The 21,288-nt window shown below is 40.1% G+C and overlaps 1 protein-coding gene across 1 annotated transcript; it reads right to left on the minus strand.

Moving 5' to 3' along the window:
- Positions 1-11,849: 11,849 nt before the first annotated feature.
- On the minus strand, positions 11,850-12,501 carry LOC112082968. Its single transcript, XM_024150688.1, has 2 exons — positions 12,024-12,501; positions 11,850-11,932 (listed from the first exon to the last, which is right to left on the minus strand). The coding sequence occupies exons 1-2, from the start codon at positions 12,499-12,501 to the stop codon at positions 11,850-11,852; spliced, it is 561 nt and encodes a 186-aa protein (XP_024006456.1).
- Positions 12,502-21,288: the final 8,787 nt, after the last annotated feature.

The following is a 21,288-nucleotide window of genomic DNA, read 5'->3' on the forward strand; positions in this document are numbered from 1 at the left end:
TATATGTTGATATGGATGAATATTACCATATAGACATGGATAGGCACAATGAGAATCACAATATTCCAATTGAAGCCTTGCGTCTTTGAGTAAATTTAAATGGATAAAATAATGTGGTTGTGTTTGTATGAGCAAGATATGTGGATATCTCCGTATGGAGATTACATGTAGAGAAAACACGTGGATGTAATCATGATCAGGCTCGGTCCAAAGAGATTTGGCAGAGGTACGATGGCCCAAACCCTTGTTAAATTTTTAAAAATATCATTCAGAAAGAGGCCCAATATATTTATGTTTTCATGAGAAAAGGCTCATGATAAAAAATTGTTGTTTGGATAAGAACTTGTGGATATGTCTGTATAGACAAGATATCTGACTATCTAAGCAAATATAACCATGTTATGTGTATACATACATAATGCTTAATAATATCGACGCTTGTTGGTTGTTTAACAGTAAAAATAAACCATGCAACAGTTTACTATGCATATAGATTTGACCATGTTATGTGTATACATAATGCTTAAAAATTCCATAAGTAAACAATGGACTCGCACATGTTTATTATCCATATGGATTTGTCATATTATATGCAAACATAGTCAAAAGGATTAGAATTGTGAAGTTTTGACAACAAATGGACATTGGAAATAGTTGTTGTCTGACATTGAAAGCGATATTCATAGAGGGGAACATATAAAAATTATATCATGTACAAAGTATGATGGTTTACAAAAAAAAAAAACAAGTATTGATAGCAGGGACATATCGGATACATGATTGAAGTTGGTAAAAATTAGTACCAGAAACAAATGCTTTTCGAATCGAAAAAATCTTGACACAAATAGCTATGAAAACTCTTTTGGAGAAAGAGTAGATTTTGGAACTGAGATGGAAACTGATAAACGAAAAAATAAAAGACAAGTTGTAAAATTAAACTAGGGAAAGAGCTATAAATTTGAGAAGTGTTAAATATGTAAATACAAACTCAGAAAATGCTATTGGATATAAATATCTTTAAATCTTTGTTGGTAATTAAAACAAGATAAAATGAAACCATCACCATTTCAGAAGTAATATCCCCAAGAACATGAAATATCTTTAATATGGTGAAGCATTTTGTTCTCTCACAATATATAATCTCCTTGTGATTTTCACCATACACGTGATGGACATTGTGACAATCCTCATACACATGCATATTAATTCTTCATCACGTGGATCAATCTTTCTAAAGATACAAGCATTATCCCATCTCATACGGTACAACTAGTTTCTCGCTCACACTCTTCTTCTTCTTCCAAATGATTCTTCCATTCATCCAAATCTCAATGTGGTAATGCTGGAGTAGCTAACCAATGTCCGATCCTAGGTTAAATCCGAGCAACGAAAGTATTGTATCTGGGTTGCCTGAACTGGATTTTATGGACGTCACCGTCGTAAGAGACGAAAGCTACCTACAGAGGATACGTACGCCGAGATGGATTCTGAGCTAAAATGCATGATCTTATTCTGGCATGAGAGGGAGATTTAATTGCCAATGATAAGTGATTAGATGAATAAGCGGGTGACGAGAGTTGGCTAATCTTACAAGTGTATCATAGAAAATCCCTACCTAGATTCCTTGTGTCATAGATCATGAACCCTAGAGATGAACCCTAATACCCAGCACGTTTTTGATCTTTGTTTTGTTCTATTTTTATTTCCTGTTTACCTTAGTAGAAATCATGACACCAAAACCCCACAAAAAAACCTCATTGGTCTTTGACTAATCCAGTTTGAAGTTTCTGCAGAAAAGACAACTCTCCCTGTGGATCGACACCCTAAGTACTACAACGCATGGCTGTGCACTTGCAGACACTAGGGTTTACAAATTTAAAACTATTTTGCGACATTAACCCTAGCTCGCATCATTGACCGAGGCTTATACAGTTTCACCTTCTCGCATAAATGTTTCCATGCATCACATTCTACAAAGGATAATGGCATCTCTCCAATCACAAGCATTTCATTAGTCGCTTCATGAAAAACATCCTCTGGAACCTTCGCAAAGCCCAGACCACCACTCGGATTTATGACAGAGTGACTGAGACCCTCTCTCGGACTTAAACCCTCTTGAAATGCCTTGAAGTGCTTGCAGATGCCAAGATGATTTTTAAAATTAGAAGTCTTAGATGTTGTTGAGCAAGAATAGAACTTCTGGCAGCAGTTGCACGTGCATTTGACTCAATTTTCCTTTGTTCTTGTGAAATGGTTCTAAACACCTGATCTTGTGTCAAGGAGCTTTCTCGGTTTTGGTGGCTCGGGATCTATCCCTGAATCAGGCTTCTTTCGCTTGCCTCAAGTGGTGTTTTCTTCTTGATCTTTATCAACATGGTCGTCGGTGTTTGTGTTATCAGCAGGTGGTTCGGATGAAGAATCCATCTACAAAAAACAGAGACAAATCAAAACAAATTCAACAAACATCAGATTTTCGAAAAAAACTAAACATGATAAAGCAGTAGTTACAACATCGAACAAAGAAAGAACAAGCTAAAGCACATAACCGAATATGATATCCAATATCGAACAAAGAAAAAAAAATGCTAAAGCACATAAATAGCCATAAAAACCTCTACAAAGTATCAAGAGCAAAAACCAAACAAAACCAATTCGAAGTTGATTCAGACTTTGCGTAAAAAACCAAACTAAATCGTTTCAGTCTGCATAAAGCACATAAATCGTAACAATCAAGGTGATGCAGACTATGCGTAAAAACCAAACAAACTCGATTCGAAGTTTGAACAATCAACAACTACAACCATAGTACACAATAAAAAAACAAACACAACAAAGCTTAAGCTAAAACTTACCTGAGATCGATTTCTTGATGTTTTAGAAGACAGAGGAGCTGTAACGTCCCAAATCCGCAATAGGGTCGCTGGGATGGCCAATGGCCATGAAGCGGGAAACAATAGCCGAAAGTTTAAGGAAGAACATGAGCCATGGTCCAGAAGGATGGGTTAAGTTTGTTAGCGTGGGACTTAGCCAAGAAAAAGAAAGAAAGACAGCTCAACGAGTAGGATTGAGCTAAGACGAGCTGGAAGGGGTAAGCTAAGCTAGCTGGATCAGCTTCCGGGAAGCTCAGCTCAGCTGGGAAGAGTATAATACAGTTGGTCCAGCTGAGTGGTAAGTGAGCTGGCTAGACTTGGGAGGTTATGGCCGAAGGGTTGCAAAGCCTATGCACCCAAACTACACACCCGTTCGGCAAACAACATGCACCAGTTCGCCCAAGGCGGTTACAACAACGGGAAATCTATAAATAGACCCCCTTGTCCCCATTTTTAGACACGCACAAACAGGGAGAGAAACTCTGCCCAAATTTCTACCAAACTGTGAGACTAAGGCAAACCGGGAGAGAGAAATAACCTGTCCGGCGGTAAGAGAAACCGACCGGAGCGGCTGGTGCGGGTCGCAGAGAAAGAAGGGAAGTGATAAGTGCGGCGAAGGCAATTCGACCGCAAGTGACTAAAGGTACGTGTTATAGTTGTAAGCGTGCGCGGTCAGATTGTCGGTTCGCCGGGCGAATCTGATGATAGGGCAAAGTATGGACTAGGCCGATCAGATGGTGAGTCTCGGCCGAACCGATAAGTGTTTCACCGGGCGCATTAAACAATCAGCCCAAGTATGGGTTAGGCCGATCCGTTTGTGTCCCGGCTGAAATCCCAACAAGTCGCCGGCCATGGAATTAAGATTTGGGCCGGCGATAGTGAGCGATCAGTTGTGTAGTATAGTTTGGATCCGGTCGGCGTGGCTGGCGAGCGTTTTTGATAGGCGGGGCCGATCTTACCGAGACTCGGCCGGTCCAAGGCTGACCCATGATCTGGATCGGAAAAATAGATTACCGTGGGTTCATAAAAAGGGCCAGGAAATCATGAGCATAAAACGCATACATGTGCATGAATAATACTTAGCCAAAATAACGTGTACTTATGACGTTGGTTTACAAGAAGCGATGAACGTGGAAAGGAAAAAGGATAGGCGCGCAGACCGTTAAGCCAAGGATGATGGGTGGTGTGATGGAACAGATAGTTAGGATCATGCGAACTTATACTAGCTTATATGCAAACTCTTAAGTTGTATTGAATCTTTTATTATATCAATAAAATATCTGTTCTCTTACTTGTTTATTACATATCGACTCTAAGTTAGTGAATCTCAGAATACATACATCGAACATAGATTAAATAAAGGACTATACCTTAAATTGGACTGATGGGGTCAGAGCCGTATAGCGATCCGACCGGGAACAACCTCCACGGGCTTAGAGTCCGGGATGGTGTGTTTCAAGTTGGTATTAGAGCATGCTTGCTCCTATGACGGTTTAATGTTGGGTTTTGGGTACACCACTCATCGGCTAAAAGGGTCTCGCGCTAGGTTGTTGCTTAAGACTTATCTAGGAATCATGGTAATAGTTAGGGGGCACTAATTAAATGATTTCTGCAGATGGGTAAAAGCAATAAGACGGGGAAAAATAAAAAGAATAAGGAGACAGCCGAAACAAGTCAGGTCAATGTGGCGGATTTCTCTGCTCTCAACCCCACCAGACCTGAGGCTGGGGAAAGAGAAAAGGGCAACGGGAATTCGATCATGCAGGCACAGACCAAGGTCGTGGATAATGGGAAGAGGCCGATGGGTGACCAGGATGGTCGTGAGGCGATGAACCATGAGGATTTTGCCGAGACATCGGATAAACGTGCTGGAAATAAGGAAGGTGTGGCGGCTGAAACGGGAAAACAGACCGCAGTACCCACTCCCGCGGAGATGTGGCAGACACTCTAAGCTATTATGACGCAATTGACGGTCCTGAGTCAAACTGCAGCACCAGCGGGAAACCTGTCCGATGGGCGATCCACAAGGATCCGTACGGTCATTCCGATCATAGATGAGAAGGAAGACTTGGCAGCGGAGGTGGTGGAAATCGATTCATCACCGGCTAAGCCAGCAAGGAAGGTGGACTATTTGATCGTGTTGGATCATGTGGCCAGACTGGAAACTAGGCAATTCCGAGGCAGTTCCGACCCGATAGAGGCAGACGAATGGAGGAACCGCCTGGTCAGAAACTTTAGATCCACAAGGTGCCTGGAGGATTACAAGAAGGACATTTCGGTCCACTTCCTTGAAGGGGATGCGCATAACTGGTGGGTCTCGGTGGAAAAGCGCTCGGGAGGCATTGACACTTTTGCCGAGTTTGAGGAGGAGTTCAACCAAAAGTACTTTCCCTCGGAAGCTTGGGATAGACTTGAACAGCAATTCCTGGATTTAACACAAGGAAACCGGTCTGTCCGAGAGTACAAGGTGGAATTCAACCGTCTTCGACGGTGTGTTGGAAGGGAATTGGTGAAGGAGGATACACAGATCCGGCGTTTCCTCCTCGGCTTAAGAGGAGACCTCCGAACCCATTTCTCCTCACGCACCTTCAGATCGGTTGCAGAATTAGTGGAACAGGCTGCGGCTGTTGAGTCCAGTATTGAGGAAGAAAATAAGGAAAGAGCCCCGACACGTTCCAACCTGGCGAGTAAGATCCTGGATAACAGGGAACGGAAATGGGATCAGGTCAGTGAAGGCGGTCAAGCCTCGGCTAAACAAGGGGAATGTGCGACTTGCGGAAAGAAGCACGGGGTTACATGCTGGAAAATGGTTGGAGCATGTGCCAAGTGCGGAAGCAAGAACCACACGGTTCAAAGCTGTCCGCGGATTGAGCAGGTGCAGCTCAGGGTTAAAAATGAGGAAAGATCATGTTTCTATTGCGGAAAGGTCGAACATTTCAAGAAGGAATGTCCTAAGCTGCAAGCCGAAACACGGATAAAACTGAGGGAAAACCGTAACCGGGACACACAGCAAGCTAAGAGACAGGCTGTGGCACCCTGGGTGTACGAGTTATCCAAGGAAATTGATGAGGCCGAAAGGTACAGTGAGATCACTGGTAAGTTTCCTAGGCTATTCAATAATTTAAATTTCGAGCATAGCATTGCATCGGGGTAGAAAGGGTAGGGAATTTAGCATTTAGGAAAAATATGTAGGGACCTTGGAAATAGGCAGGTTCCGTAGAGAACCTAGGAAAGACTATGGAATAGTCAATGCCGCAGGTGGTCAGGTCATGTTCTCGCAAGGAACAGTCCATGACATCTCGGTGATGGTTGGTGGGGTAAACCTACCGGCGGACCTAGTCATAGTCCGACTCAAGCATCATGAAGTGATATTGGGTATGGACTGGATAGGAAAATATAAAGCAACGACTGTTACCGGGGACGGGTGCGGTTTGAGCGGGATGCGGAAACGTTGGAGTTCCAGGGAATTCGATCAACTTCAGGAAATTTGATAGTCTCGGCAATCCAAGCAGAAAGGATGCTCGAGAAAGAATGTGAGGCTTACTTGGCCACGATCACCACAGCCGATTTGGGTAAAGGTGCCGAGATCAAGGAAATTCTGGTAGTCAATGAATTCGCAGATGTGTTCCAGGCTTTAACAGGTTTACCACCTGACCAGTCGGATCCATTTACGATAGAACTTGAACCGGGAACGACCCCACTCTCGAAGGCTCCTTACCGGATGGCTCCGGCAGAAATGGCCGAGCTTAAGAAACAGTTGGAAGAGCTATTGGAAAAGAGGTTTATCAGGCCAAGTAGTTCAGCATGGGGAGCGCCGGTTCTAGTTGTTAAGAAGAAAGACGGAAGCTTTAGGCTGTGCATCGACTACCGAGGGCTTAACCGAGTAACTGTTAAGATCAAGTACCCCTTGCCTCGGATAGACGAATTTCTGGATCAGTTGAAAGGGGCAACCGTGTTCTCAAAGGTGGATTTGGCTTCGGGATATCATCAGATTCCCATAGAGCCTTCGGATGTGCGCAAAACGGCTTTCTGGACTAGGTATGGCCACTTTGAATTTGTGGTTATGCCATTCGGATTGACCAACGCGCCAGCAGCCTTCATGAAGATGATGAACGGGATTTTCCGTGATTGTCTGGACGAGTTTGTTATCATTTTCATCGATGACATTCTCGTTTATTCAAAAGACCGGGAAACGCATCAAAGTCATTTGAGAGCGGTGTTGCAGCGACTAAGGGACCAAAAGCTATATGCAAAATTGAGCAAATGTAGATTTTGGCAAAGGAGTATTGGGTTCTTAGGACATATTGTCTTGGACCAGGGTGTATCGGTGGATCCGGATAAGATTAAAGCCATTGAAGAATGGCCAAGACCCAAGAACGCCTCGGAAATAAGGAGTTTTCTTGGCTTGGCGGGATATTATAGGAAGTTTGTGAATGGATTCTCGAGTTTAGCCAAGTCATTGACACGGCTGACCGGGAAGGATGTGAAGTTCACGTGGACGGAGGAGTGTGAAAAGAGTTCCGCCGGGCTGAAGGAAAAATTAACAAGCACACCGGTTTTAGCCTTACCGGAAATAGACGAGCCGTATGTGGTGTACACAGATGCATCTATAAACGGGCTGGGATGTGTCCTTATGCAAAAAGGAAAGGTGATCGCCTATGCATCAAAGCAGTTACGGAAACACGAAGGGAATTATCCAACCCACGACTTGAAAATGGCGGCAGTAGTTTTTGCACTTAAGATATGGCGATCTTATCTCTATGGAGCTAAAGTGCAAATCTACACCGGCCATAAGAGTCTGAAGTACATCTTCACGCAGCCTGAATTAAACCTAAGGCAAAGGCGGTTGATGGAACTTGTGGCGGATTACGACTTGGATATAGCTTACCATCCTGGCAAAGCTAACTTAGTTGCGGATGCTCTGAGCAGAAGACGGTCCGAAGTGGCTGCGGGAAAAGAAGCGGAGATGCTAGTAAACATGCAACTTAATGCCTTGTCCACCGAACCGGAACCGTTGGGCTTAGGAGCGGCAGACCAAGATAACCTGTTTACCCGGATTCGGATTGCACAAGGAAAAGATGAGATCTTGTGCAAGGCTGTGCAGAACAGGAAGACGGAGTACCAAACCTCAAACAATGGCACGATTGTGGTTAACGGCCGGGTATGTGTTCCAGAGGTGAAAGAGTTAAAGGAAGAAATCCTTAGGGAGGCGCATCAGTCTAACTTCTCGATTCATCTCGGACTTAACAAGATGTACCAGGATCTAAAACAGTATTATCATTGGGTCGGGATGAAAAGGGACGTGGCTGAGTGGGTGGAAAGGATGTCCTACTTGTCAACTGGTAAAGGCGGAACATCAAGTCCCGAGTGGGTTGCTACAGAGTTTACCCATTCTGGAGTGGAAATGGGACCATGTAACGATGGATTTCGTGACTGGTTTTCCCCGAACAAGGACCGGACATGACGCAGTCTGGGTTGTGGTGGATCGATTAACTAAGTCTGCTCACTTCATCGCAATTAAGAAGACGGATGGTGTTGAACACATTGTGGGCAGGTATCTGGATGAAATAGTCCGTTTGCATGGTGTTCCGGCAAGCATAGTTTCAGACCGGGATTCTCGGTTCACGTCTTTCTTCTGGAGGACTTTTCAAAAGGCCTTAGGAACAAGAGTGAACATGAGCACAGCTTACCAACTGCAGACAGACGGTCAGTCAGAACGGACCATACAAATCCTCGAAGACATGCTACGGGCTTGCGTTCTGGATTGGGGCGGTTCATGGGAGAAGTATTTACCCTTAGCCAAATTCGCTTACAACAACAGTTTCCAAGCCAGCATTGGGATGTCGCCGTATGAAGCCTTATATAAGCGGTCGTGCCGAACACTGTTTTTTTTTACCCAAGTGGGGGAGCGGAGTGCAATTGGACCGGCTATTGTGGAGAAAACAACGGAAAGAATCAAGTTCCTAAAGATAAAAATGAAGGAAGCCCAAGACAGACAGAAAAGCTATGCGGACAAGCGTCAGAAAGACCTTGAATTTGCGGTGGGTGATCTGGTCTATCTTAAGATGATCATGTCCAAAGGAAGGGCTCGAACTTCCAAGAGGGGGAAGCTTGATCCAAGGTACATAGGACCATTCAAGATTGTGGAAAAATTTGGGGCCGTCGCATACAAGTTAGACTTACCGCCGGAGATGGAGGCATTCCACAACGCTTTCCATGTATCCCAACTACGGAAGTGCTTAACGGATCAAGATAAAGTCCTGGCCGAGATTCCTTCAAACCTTAAAGGGAATCTGACTGTGGAAACAAGACCAGTCCGGATCATTGACAAGATGGAAAAAGCAACAAGGAAAAAGATGATTCTGATGGTCAATGTCATTTGGGAAAGTAACGGTGTGGAAGAAGAAACTTGGGAAACAGAGTATTGGATGAAGGCTGATTATCCCGAGTGGTTCGAGGAATGGAACAAGATTCTACCCTTACCCCGGATTCGAGGACGAATCCCTTTCAAGGAGGGAGACTTGTAATGTCCCCGATCCGCAATAGGGTCGCCGGGACGGACCATGGCCGTGAAGCGGGAAACAATGGCCGAAATTTTAAGGAAGAACATGAGTCATGGTCCAGAAGGATGGGTTAAGTTCGTTAGCGTGGGACTTAGCAAAGAAAAAGAAAGAAAGATAGCTCAACGAGTAGGATTGAGCTAAGACGAGCTGGAAGGGGTAAACTAAGCTAGCTGGATCAGCTTCCGGGAAGCTCAGCTCAGTTGGGAAGAGTATAATACAGTTGGTCCAGCTGAGTGGTAAGTGAGCTGGCTGGACTTGGGCGGTTATGGCCGAAGGGTTTAGGGTTACTAGTTTGCTTAAGGTGGTTACAACAAGGGGAAATCTATATATAGACCCCCTTGTCTCCATTTTTAGACACGCACAAACAGGGAGAGAAACTCTGCCCAAATTTCTACCAAACCGTGAGACTAAAGAAAATCGGGAGAGAGAAATAACCTGTCCGGCGGTAAAAGAAACCGACCGGAGCGGCTGGTGCGGGTCGCGGAGAAAGAAGGGAAGTGATAAGTGCGGCGAAGCGACCGCAAGTGACTAAAGGTATGTGTTAAAGTTGTAAGCGCGCGCGGTCAAATTGTCGGTTCGCCGGACGAATCTGATGATCGGCCAAAGTATGGACTAGGCCGATCAGATGATGAGTCTCGGTCGAACCGATAAGTGTTTCACCGAGCGCATTAAATGATCGGCCCAAGTATGGGCTAGGCCGATCCGTTTGTGTGACCCGGCTGAAATCCCAACAAGTCGTCGGCCATGGAATTGAGATTTGGGCCGACGATAGTGCGCGATCGGCTGTGTAGTATAGTTTGGATCCGGTCGGCGTGGCTGGCGAGCGTTTTTGATAGGCGGGGCCGATCTTACCGAGACTCGGCCGGTCCAAGGCTGACCCATGATCCGGATCGGAAAAATAGATCGTGGGTTAATAAAAAGGGTCGGGAAATCATGAGCATAAAACGCATACATGTGCATGAATAATACTTAGCCAAAATAACATGTACTTATGACGTTAGTTTACATGAAGCGATGAACGCGGAAAGGAAAAAGGATAGGCGCGCAGACCGTTTAGCCAAGGATGATGGGTGGTGTGATGGAACAGATAGTTAGGATCATGCGAACTTATAATAGCTTATATGCAAACTCTTAAGTTGTATTGAATCCTTTATTATATCAATAAAATATATGTTCTCTTACTTGTTTATTACATATCGACTCTATGTTAGTGAATCTCATAATATATACATCGAACATAGATTAAATAAAGAACTAGACCCTAAATTGGACTGATGGGGTCGGAGCCGTATAGCGGTCCGACCGGGAACAAACTCCACGGGCTTAAAGTCCGGGATGGGGTGTTTCAGGAGCAGCTCGATTTCAGGATTCCAGTTTGGGATTAGGGATTTGTCGATTGAAATCACAGAAAGGGGAAGATTAGTATCAGGTGGGCTTAGGAAAATTTAGGACTTAGGGATTTTGGTTTATCTCTGTTTTAAATTTATTTTTATTAGTTTGGTTTATTTCGGTTATCGGTTAATAACTGATCCAAACCGATAACTGAAAATTGGCCAGCTTCAATAACCATTCGGATTTTTAGCCAGAACCGAACACGTACCGAACCGAATTTTTTTGATCGAGTTCGGTTAAATAGTTTGGTTTCAGTTTTTTCGCCCAGCCCTATGTGAGGCAGGAGAGGGTTGGCATCTTCATTACTTGAGATCAAAACGTATTGTAGTACATGTGGTGGTTCCAGCCCCAATCAGCGAAAATAGGAAGTCAGTTCGGTCTGGTACATTTTTGGTAATTATAAGATTGAAGTATTGCAGTATTTGCCGATGTGTTGGTTTGTAATTGTTTGATCTATAAAGGTCATATCAAATATCCATATGAACATATCCATATGGATAAAGTTTGGATAAGTGAGAGGCCTACGTACTCATGTTATACTTGTTAAAAGAACAATGAATTTGTTATACATCCAAGCGTATATGTCCATATAGATGAGGTGATGCTATATAAGAGGCCTACACTTATGTTACTTGTTAGAAGAATAATAATTATCTTTATACATCCAAACATATCCGTTCATATGGTCGCTTATATAATATTATACGTAATTGTTTTTATCTGAATTAAAAAACATGGTGTTGATTTTTGAGTTTGTATTTCGTAATTGAATAATTTTTATAAGACACAAACACAATTGTTTTACCGGTGGATAAATTTATAAAAGGAGCTATGCACAAAAATATTATATATAAAAGATAAGAAGAATGAAATCGGAAATAACAAATGCAAATAGATTTTGTCTAAAACATGATTGAAGGCGTAAATAAAATAGAACAAAAGATGAATTTTCCAAATAAAGAAGACAATCAATGAGGCCATTCCATTGCAAATTCAGGGATGATTTTCTAGAACTTAGCTGCCTCTAATTTCCAAAAGCAGGGATCGCAAAGCTGCTCGACATAAAGAGCTTCCAGATTTTGCCCACCCATCCAAAGATCGAGCTTCCTACAAACACAATTCCATTTGTAAGATTTTTCGAACAACTCATTCACCTTATCTTAGTTCTATCTCGCCGGAATGATAAAATTCCACGGACGCCTGTTGCTGCGGTTCATAGCCATTCTCATCTCCACTGCATCAGCTCGAGAAAGATCAATACTGGAGTTGAATACTTCATCGCTGCCATCCATGGTTAGACAAAGCATAGTGTGACAGTATGTAGCCATAAGGCATTCAGCGTGTGATGCATCCTTAATTATAGCCAGCCCTGCTTGTAGATTTTCTTCGTAGAAAAAGACATACACACCTCTAAGGAATAACGAGGTTGGATTGCCCGACTCTAAGCAGCATCCAAAGAAAGTAGTCATCCTCCCATGTTGATCCCAAACCCATGGTTTTTTCAGAGAGATTAAATCCACGAATTTATTAAAACCCTTTTCATTAGAAATGTCGTTTAGAGTTTTGGAAGAAATTCTTGCTCGACAAAGATCTGCGTACGAAGAAGAAGCTGTTTTGAGAAGGATCTCGTTCAAAAGATCTGAAGGAAAGGAAGTTATGTTACATGGAGTGGCCATATCTGTAGATCTTAAATGAGATATTATTTTCGGGGTGATGGGTGTATTTTGTTTGAGAGCAATTCTTTTGTGAAAGAGTATAAGCCGTTTGAAGAAAACTTATTAGCTTAAGATGCCAAATGAAATCATATATTGATGGCTTTTGGTGTATTTAAGGGGAGATGGAAGGTGTCGAAAAGTGTTGGAAAATGATATGAATTGAAACATTGTTGTTTTATTTGGAATTTTACTTTTGCTAATAAAAGTAAATATTAATATCTTTTTATTAACTATTTTTCACAGCTATCAAAATTAGATTTGTGAGTAGTGTTAAATTCTTATCTTATCCACGAAGCAGTAAATGTGTGGCCTAATACCGGCCTTTTTAAAATCGTAATATCCACAGTTATGATTGGTTTTGCAAGTCTTTCTTTATCTGTTTGTATATATGTTGATATGGATGAATATTACTATATAGACATGGATAGGCAAATGAAAATCACAATATTCTAATTGAAGCCTTGCTTCTTTGAATAAATTTAAATGGATAAAATCATGTGGTTGTGTCTGTGATGTGCTTGAACCAAATTTAAGCCTCCAAAATTCATCAAAAAAATGTGCTGTGATAGCCATATAACTCGCACCTTTACAGCAAAAAAAAAAAATCGATTATAAAGTTTTTTTGTAATAAAAAACCTAAACCGATTGAAAATGAAAACATAAAAATAAAAAATCATTACCTGTTGGCTGACAAGTCCATATGTCTGTTGTTAGTAAAATTCGTTGCCTGTTATCCATGAAGTACTGCTTCAAAAGTTTTCTTCTTTACCACATACATTTGAACAATGTGCCTTGTTGATGTTCTTCTTGACCGAGGCTTATATAGTTTCACCTTCTCGCATAAATGTTCGATGCATCACATTCTACAAAGGACAATAGCATCTCTCCAATCACAACCACTTCATTAGTCGCTTCGTGAAAAACATCCTCTGGAACCTTTGCAAAGCCCAGACCACCACTCGGATTTATGACACCCTCTCTCGGACTTAAACCCTCTTGAAATGCCTTGAAGTGCTTGCAGATGCCAAGATGAAATTTCAAATTAGAAGTCTTGGATGTTGTTGAGCAAGAATAAAACTTCTGGCAGTAGTTGCACGTGCATTTGTCTCGATTTTCCTTTGTTCTTGTGAAATGATTCCAAACACCCGATCTTGTGTCAAGGAGCTTTCTCGGTTTTGAAGGCTCGGGATCTTTCCCTGAATCATGCTTCTTTCGTTTGCCTCGAGTGGTGTTTTCTTCTTGATCTTTATCAACATGGTCGTCGGTGTTTGTGTTATCAGCAGGTGGTTTGGATGAAAAATCCATCTACAAAAAACAGAGACAAATCAAAACAAATGCAACAAACATCAGCTTTTCGGGAAAAAAAACATGATAAAGCAGTAGTTAATTCCAACATCGAACAAAGAAATAACAAGCTAAAGTACAGATGTGGATGTGGTGGTACCAGCCCCAATCAGCAAAAGTAGGAAGTTGGTTCGGTCTGGTACATTTTTGGTAATTATAAGATTGAGGTAGGGCAGTATTTGCCGATGTGTTGGTTTGTAATTGTTTGATCTAATAAGGTCATATCAAATATCCATATGAACATATCCATATGGAAGAAGTGTTGATAAGTGAGAGGCCTATGTACTCATGTTATACTTGTTAATAGAACAATGAATTTGTTATACATCCAAGCGTATATGTCCATATGGATGAGGGGATGCTATGTAAGAGGCCTCAACTTATGTTACTTGTTAGAAGAATAATAATTTTTTTTATACATCCAAACATATCCGTCCATATGGTCGCTTATATAATATTATACGTAATTGTTCTTATCTGAATTAAAAAAATATGGTGTTGATTTTTGAGTTTGCATTTCCTAATTGAGTAATTTTAATAAGAGACAAACACAATTGTTTTACCGGTGGATAAATTTATAAAAGGAACTATGCAAAAAAACATAATCATATAAAAGATAAGGAGGATGAAATCGGAAATAAAAAATGCAAATAGATTTTGTCTAAAACATGACTGAAGGCGTAAATAAAGTAGAACAAAAGATATATTCGCTAAATAAAGAAGACAACCAATGAGGTCATTCCATTGCAAATTCAGGGATGATTTTCCAGAACTTAGCTGCCTCTAATTTCCAAAAGCTGGGATCGCAAAGCTGCTCGACATAAAGAGCTTCCAGTTTTTGCCTACTAATCCAAAGATTGAGCTTCCTACAAACACAATTCCATTTGTAAGATTTTTCGAACAACTCGTTCATCTTATCTTCTATCTCGGCCCGAATGATAAAATTCCACGGACGCTTGTTGCTGCGGTTCATAGCAATTCTCATCTCCACTGCAAGAAAGATCAATACTGGAGTTGAATACTTCATCGCTGCCTTCCATGGTTAGACAAAGCATAGTGTGACAGTATGTAGACATAAGGCATCCAGCGTCTGATGCTTCTTTAATTAAAGCCAACCCTGCTTGTAGATTAAAAAGACAGATACACCTCTAAGGAATAACGAGGTTGGATTGCCCGACTCCAAGCAGCATCCAAAGAAAGTAGTCATCCTCCCATGTTGATCCCAAACCCATGGTGTTTTCAAAGAGATTAAATCCACGAATTTGTTAAAACCCTCTTCATTAGAAATGTCGTTTAGAGTTTTGGAAGAAATTCTTGCTCGACAAATATCTCCATACGAAGAAGAAGCCGTTTTGAGAAGGATCTCGTTCAAAAGATCTGAAGGGAGGGATGTTATGTTACATGGAGTGGCCATATCCGTAGATCTTGAATGAGATATTATTTTCGGGTGATGGGTGTACTTTGTTTGAAAGCAGCTCTTTTGTGAGAGAGTGTAAGCCGTTTGAAGAGAACTTATTAGCTTAAGATGTCAGATGAAATCATATATTGATGGCCTTTGGTGTATATAAGGGGAGATGGAAGTGGTCGAAAAGTATTGAAAAATGATATGAATTGAAACATTGTTATTTTATTTGGAATTTTACTTTTACCAAGAAAAGTAAATATTAATTTCTTTTTATTAATTATTTTTTCACAGCTATCAAAATTAGATTTGTGGGTGGTGTTAAATTCTTATCTTATCCACGAAGCAGTAAATGTGAGGCCTAATACCTTTTTAAAATCGTAATATCCACATTTATGATTGGTTTTGCAAGTTTTTCTTTATCTGTTTGTATATATGTTGATATGGATGAATATTACCATATAGACATGGATAGGCAAAATGAAAATCACAATATTCTAATTGAAGCCTTGCTTCTTTGAGTAAATTCAAATGGATAAAATCATGTGGTTGTGTCTGTATGACCAAAATATGTGGATATATCTGTATGGAGATTACAGGTGGAAAAAACACGTGGATATAATCATTATCAGGCTCGGTCAAAGAAAGTAGGCAGAGGTGCGATAGCCCAAAGATCTTTGTCAAATTTTTTAAAATATCATTCTGAAAGGGGCCCAATATATTTATTTTTTTATGATAAAGAGCTTATGATGAAAAATTGTTGTTTGGACAAGGACTTGTGGATATGTTTGTATAGACAAGATATCTAATTTTCCAAGCGAATATAACCATGTTATGTGCATATATTATACATATTGCTTACTAATGTCGACGCTTGTTGGTTGTTTAACAGTAAAATAAACCATGTACTTGCACAAATTTACTATGCATATAGATTTGACCATGTTATGTGTATACACAATGCTTAGAAATTCGATAAGTAAATAATAGACTGGCACATGTTTACTATCCATATGGATATATATATATATATATAAGCAAATATAATGCTTAAAAATGTCGATAATTATATCATGGACTGGCACATGTTTATTATCCATATGGATTTGTTCATATTACACTACAAGAAAACAATCGTTTTCCAACAGCCCATTACGACGGTTTTTAAATCGTCGCAACATTACAACGCGTTTACGACGATCTTACGTCGAATTTTAAAACCGTCGTAAAACCGTCGTATAACAAAATCGTCGTAAACTCGACGTACAATTTACGACGAATTACGACGATTATACATCGATAACGAGAGATTTGCTAGTAAATGTAAAATCGTCGTAAATTCGATGCAAAATTACGACGAATATACGACGACTTCATTTCGATGTACATATTACGACGATTTTACGTCGAAAAAGAAGTTAGGTGAAAAACATTTAAAACATGTTTACCTAACAATTGTAGATGAAAAAATTTATCGCAAAATCGTCGTAAACTTGTCGTAATATTATTGTTGAATGTAAAACCGTCGTAAAAAGTCGTCGTAAAAGCGTTGTAAAGCCCAAAATTTTCCTATAAATAGATCTTCATTCCTTCATTCAATCACAACTCATCATCATTCAAACATAAGAGCATCTTCATCTTGGAGACCCATTGTAGGTCTCTTGAATTTTAGTATAGTGTTGTAAATCCTTATATATTGGGTTGTCCATTGCTGGAAACCCGAATTAAGAGTTATATTACTTTGAAAAAAAAGAAGTAATAATATTATAAGGTTAATTTACTCCATTCACGTGGCTAGACGTGACACAAGAGACTACCTCCTTTATTGTCTAATCAATAAAAAGAGATAGTATTGTGAGTTTATTTTCAAGATGTTTATATACGAGCTAAGAAGTTGGATGTATATGCGTAAAGATTCAGATGGGGCGTTGACAGAAGAGTTCAAGAACGGGTTAGAAATATTTATGTATCAGGCTACAAATATGGAGAGAACGAAAGATAGTGGGAAGATGTTTTGTCCTTGTTTGAAATGCAAGAATACGAGGTATACACTAACCAAAACCGTGTGGACGCATTTATTAAATAGAGGGTTTATGCCGCAATATTTTGTTTGGTATCTACATGGAGAAGGATATGGCAGTAATACTCATGGGAATGCTGGTAGTAGTAGTAATTATCAAAGTCATGTTGATATTGATGAATCGAATTATGGTCATCAGCCTAATCAGTATCAATATGACCAAAGTGTAGATCATGATAGGATGCACGAAATGGTGACTGATGCATTTCATGAAACACATACGGGTAATGCTGTTGAGGAACCTAATGTAGATGCCAAACGATTTTATGATTTGTTAGACAATGCTAATCAGCCAATCTACGAAGGATGTAGAGAAGGCTTGTCTAAATTATCGTTGGCAGCTAGGATGATGTCAATTAAAACAGATCATAACCTGGCTGAGGTTTGCATGGATGAGTGGGCTGATCTTCTGAAGGAGTATCTACTGGAGGATAACTTGGCAGCGGGAACATACTATGAAATTCAGAAGTTGATTTTTAGTCTTGGTCTACCTTTTGAGATGATAGATGTATGTGTTGACAATTGTATGATTTTTTGGAAAGATGATGATCAGCTGGAGGAATGTCGATTTTGCCAAAAACCAAGATACAGGCCGCAAACTGGTGGGCGTAAAAGGATACCGTACCAACGTATGTGGTATCTCCCTATAACTGATAGGTTAAAACGGCTTTATCAATCTGAAAGGACAGCTGCATCAATGAGATGGCATGCGAAACATACACAAGTAGATGGAGAAGTTGTTCATCCATCAGATGCAAAGGCATGGAAACACTTCAATATGGTATACCCAGATTTTGCTAAGTTCAAACGGAATGTCTATCTTGGTCTGTGCACTGATGGTTTTAGTCCATTTGGTATGTCTGGTAGACAATATTCATTATGGCCAGTAATCCTAACTCCTTATAACCTTCCTCCAGATTTGTGCATGCAAAGGAAATTTCTTTTCCTAAGTATTTTGGTTCCAGGTCCAAATCATCCGAAGCGAGCTCTCGATGTATTTCTTCAGCCACTCATACATGAGTTGAATCAGTTATGGTATACTGGCGTTCGTACATATGACTGTTCTACGAGGAAAAATTTTACTATGCGGGCTGTGCTTATGTGGACAATAAGCGATTTCCCCGCTTATGGTATGCTATCAGGATGGACTACACATGGGAGGCTATCTTGTCCTTATTGTCTTCATCGAACTGATGTCATGCACATTGAAAAAAACTTTTTTGATAACATCATGCATACAGTTATGAACGTAGCGGGAAGAACAAAAGACAATGGTAAGTCAAGATTGGATTTGCCTGATTTATGCAACAGAAGTGAGTTGCATCTACTGAGAAACGGGAAAGCACCAGTTCCTGTATTTCGGTTGAGTGCAGATCAAAAGTCAGCATTGTTCAGATGGGTTTCTTCTGACGTTAAATTTCCTGATGGGTATGTCTCTAATCTTTCCAAATCTGTTGAGAAGGGGGTAAAGTTTGCTGGGATGAAAAGCCATGACTGTCATGTGTTTATGCAACGATTATTTCCATTTGCATTTGCTGAACTCTTGCCCAAAAACGTCCATGAAGCTATTGGAGGCATTGGTGCTTTTTTCGGGATCTTAGTACACGAACATTATCAGTTGATGTAATATCACAACTGGCATTGAATATTCCAATCTTGTTGTGCAATTTGGAAAAGATCTTCCCACCATCATTTTTTGATGTTATGGAACATCTTCCTGTTCATCTCCCACACGAAGCAGAGCTTGGTGGACCCGTTCAGTACAGGTGGATGTATCCGTTCGAGCGTTTCATGAAGCATCTCAAAGGTAAAGCCAAAAACCTAGCTAAAGTGGAAGGCTCAATTGTGGCGGGAAGCTTGACGCAAGAGACTTCACACTTCACTTCATACTATTTTTCACCGAAAGTACGAACACGCAAAAGAGCTACTCGTCGATATGATGATGGAGGAGTTGGCCATACATATGCTGTTGAAGGTGTACCTGACATATTCTCGCCGATCGAACGTCTTAGTGGAAAACTAAAAGATGTTTGGTGGTCCAATGAAAAAGATTATCACAGTGCACATACGTATATCCTGTTAAATTGTGAAGAGTTGTCATCGTATGAAAGGTACCTTTTTAATTAATAATATCTTTATATGAGTTGTCAATATTAATAACTATTTGTCAGCACACATTTGTTGATGAGGTTAAAGAATGCATATCTGGGGTTTCTGAAACTGAAATCAATGATCGTAAAGATCAACACTATGCCCAGTGGTTAAAAGGGCAAGTACGTATTAAATTTTAATTAAAAGACTACTTTAATTTGCTATATATCGAAATCAAGAAATAAAAGCGGAAATTTTTTCTTATTAGGTGGACCCGAATGATCCGGATGAATTTCCAACATGGTTCCATGAGTTACTACTAGGTCCGATGGCAAAAATAACTACAGCCTCAATGTATTTCACTCGGGGCTATGTTTTTCACACATACCGTCAAGGTGCAAAGCGGGCGACAACTAACTATGGAGTTTGTGTGAGGGGTGAAATCAATTTTTATGGAGTTGTGCAAGAAATAATTGAAGTAGAGTATCCTGGATTGTTAAGGCTGAAAAATGTTCTCTTCAAATGTGATTGGTTTGATCTAGCTGTTGGACGAGGGGTACGTCTAAATAAGTTTGGAGTTGTTGACGTGAACAAATCACGACGGTACAACAGGTTTGAGCCATTTATATTAGCTTCTCAAGCAGAACAGGTAACGTTTCTGCCATACCCTCGAGTTCGATCAACAGGAATTTCATGGTTAGCTGTAGTTAAAGTGGCTCCGAGGGGCAAGATTGTAGGGGTTGAGGATGTACCACTTCAACAGGACACTTGCGTAGATCTGTCTGAACCAGATGTTGATGAGGAGATTTTCTTAATAGACCCTCGGAACAGGCAAGTTGAAGATCTTCCCGATGATACAGAAGAAGAAGGTGATGATGAGTTTGCTGAAACCGATGATGACGATGTGGCGGAAGAAGACGACGGTGATGGTGATGAAGTAATAGAGGAATATGAATCTGATTGAGTTTCATGCATTGTATTTAGTGAATGTTTGTTATTATGTAATTTGTAACTTTGTTTGTTTGAATTTTTTAAAAACCCTAAAATTCGATTTTACGACGGTTTTACGACGGTTTTTCTAAACCCTAAACCCTAAGTCTAGGTTTTAAGCCCTGAATGAATAGGGTTTCAACATTACGACGTCTTTACGACGAACCATCGTAATATCGTCGTAAAGTTACGACGGTTTTACGACGAGTACACTATTTCGTCGTAAAATCGTCGTAATGTTGAAATCCAAGAATTTGAATCTTTTATATCTTATTGGTTGTAAGGTATTTCACAAATGTTTTTGATTAGTTATCTTATTTTATATGAAATGCTATCAATCTGATCAAAATCAAAAATTTGAAAAAAAAACATACATATTTACAAGTTCATGCATGTTTTCGTAAATGTTAAGTGAAAGGTTATATATTAGATTACGGAATTTCAATATTTACTATCTCATGTCATAAATCCATCATACATGAAAAGTTGTAAACCTTTTGTTATATGTTAGAATACAATAACCTTTGCATTGTTCTTTATGCAATATCCCATTTATAAGATTTAGGGTTTACTCACTTTTTTAAAAAACATCGTAAAACCATCGTAATATAATCATAAATTTACGACGGTTTTACGACGATTAAACCCAAAACCGTCGTAAAGCCGTCGTAACGTTTGCACCGGATATGCATAAAGAACAATGCAAAGGTTATTGTATTCTAACATATAACAAAAGGTTTACAACTTATTCATGTATGATGGAATCATGACATGAGATAGTAAATATTGAAATTCCGTAATCTAAAATATAACCTTTCCCTTCACATTTACGAAAAACATG

Source organism: Eutrema salsugineum, unplaced genomic scaffold, assembly GCF_000478725.1.
Source record: "Eutrema salsugineum unplaced genomic scaffold, Eutsalg1_0 scaffold_7, whole genome shotgun sequence".
In the NCBI taxonomy this organism is placed as follows: Eukaryota; Viridiplantae; Streptophyta; class Magnoliopsida; order Brassicales; family Brassicaceae; genus Eutrema; species Eutrema salsugineum.

Bases quoted from the DNA above. Each gene is read 5' to 3' on its own strand.
- LOC112082968 (XM_024150688.1), bottom strand. From the start codon at position 12,501: ATGGCCACTCCATGTAACATAACTTCCTTTCCTTCAGATCTTTTGAAC. The intron at 11,933-12,023 runs GTCCGTGGAATT...TTGTGTTTGTAG, and splicing joins TATGAACCGCAGCAACAGGC to GAAGCTCGATCTTTGGATGG.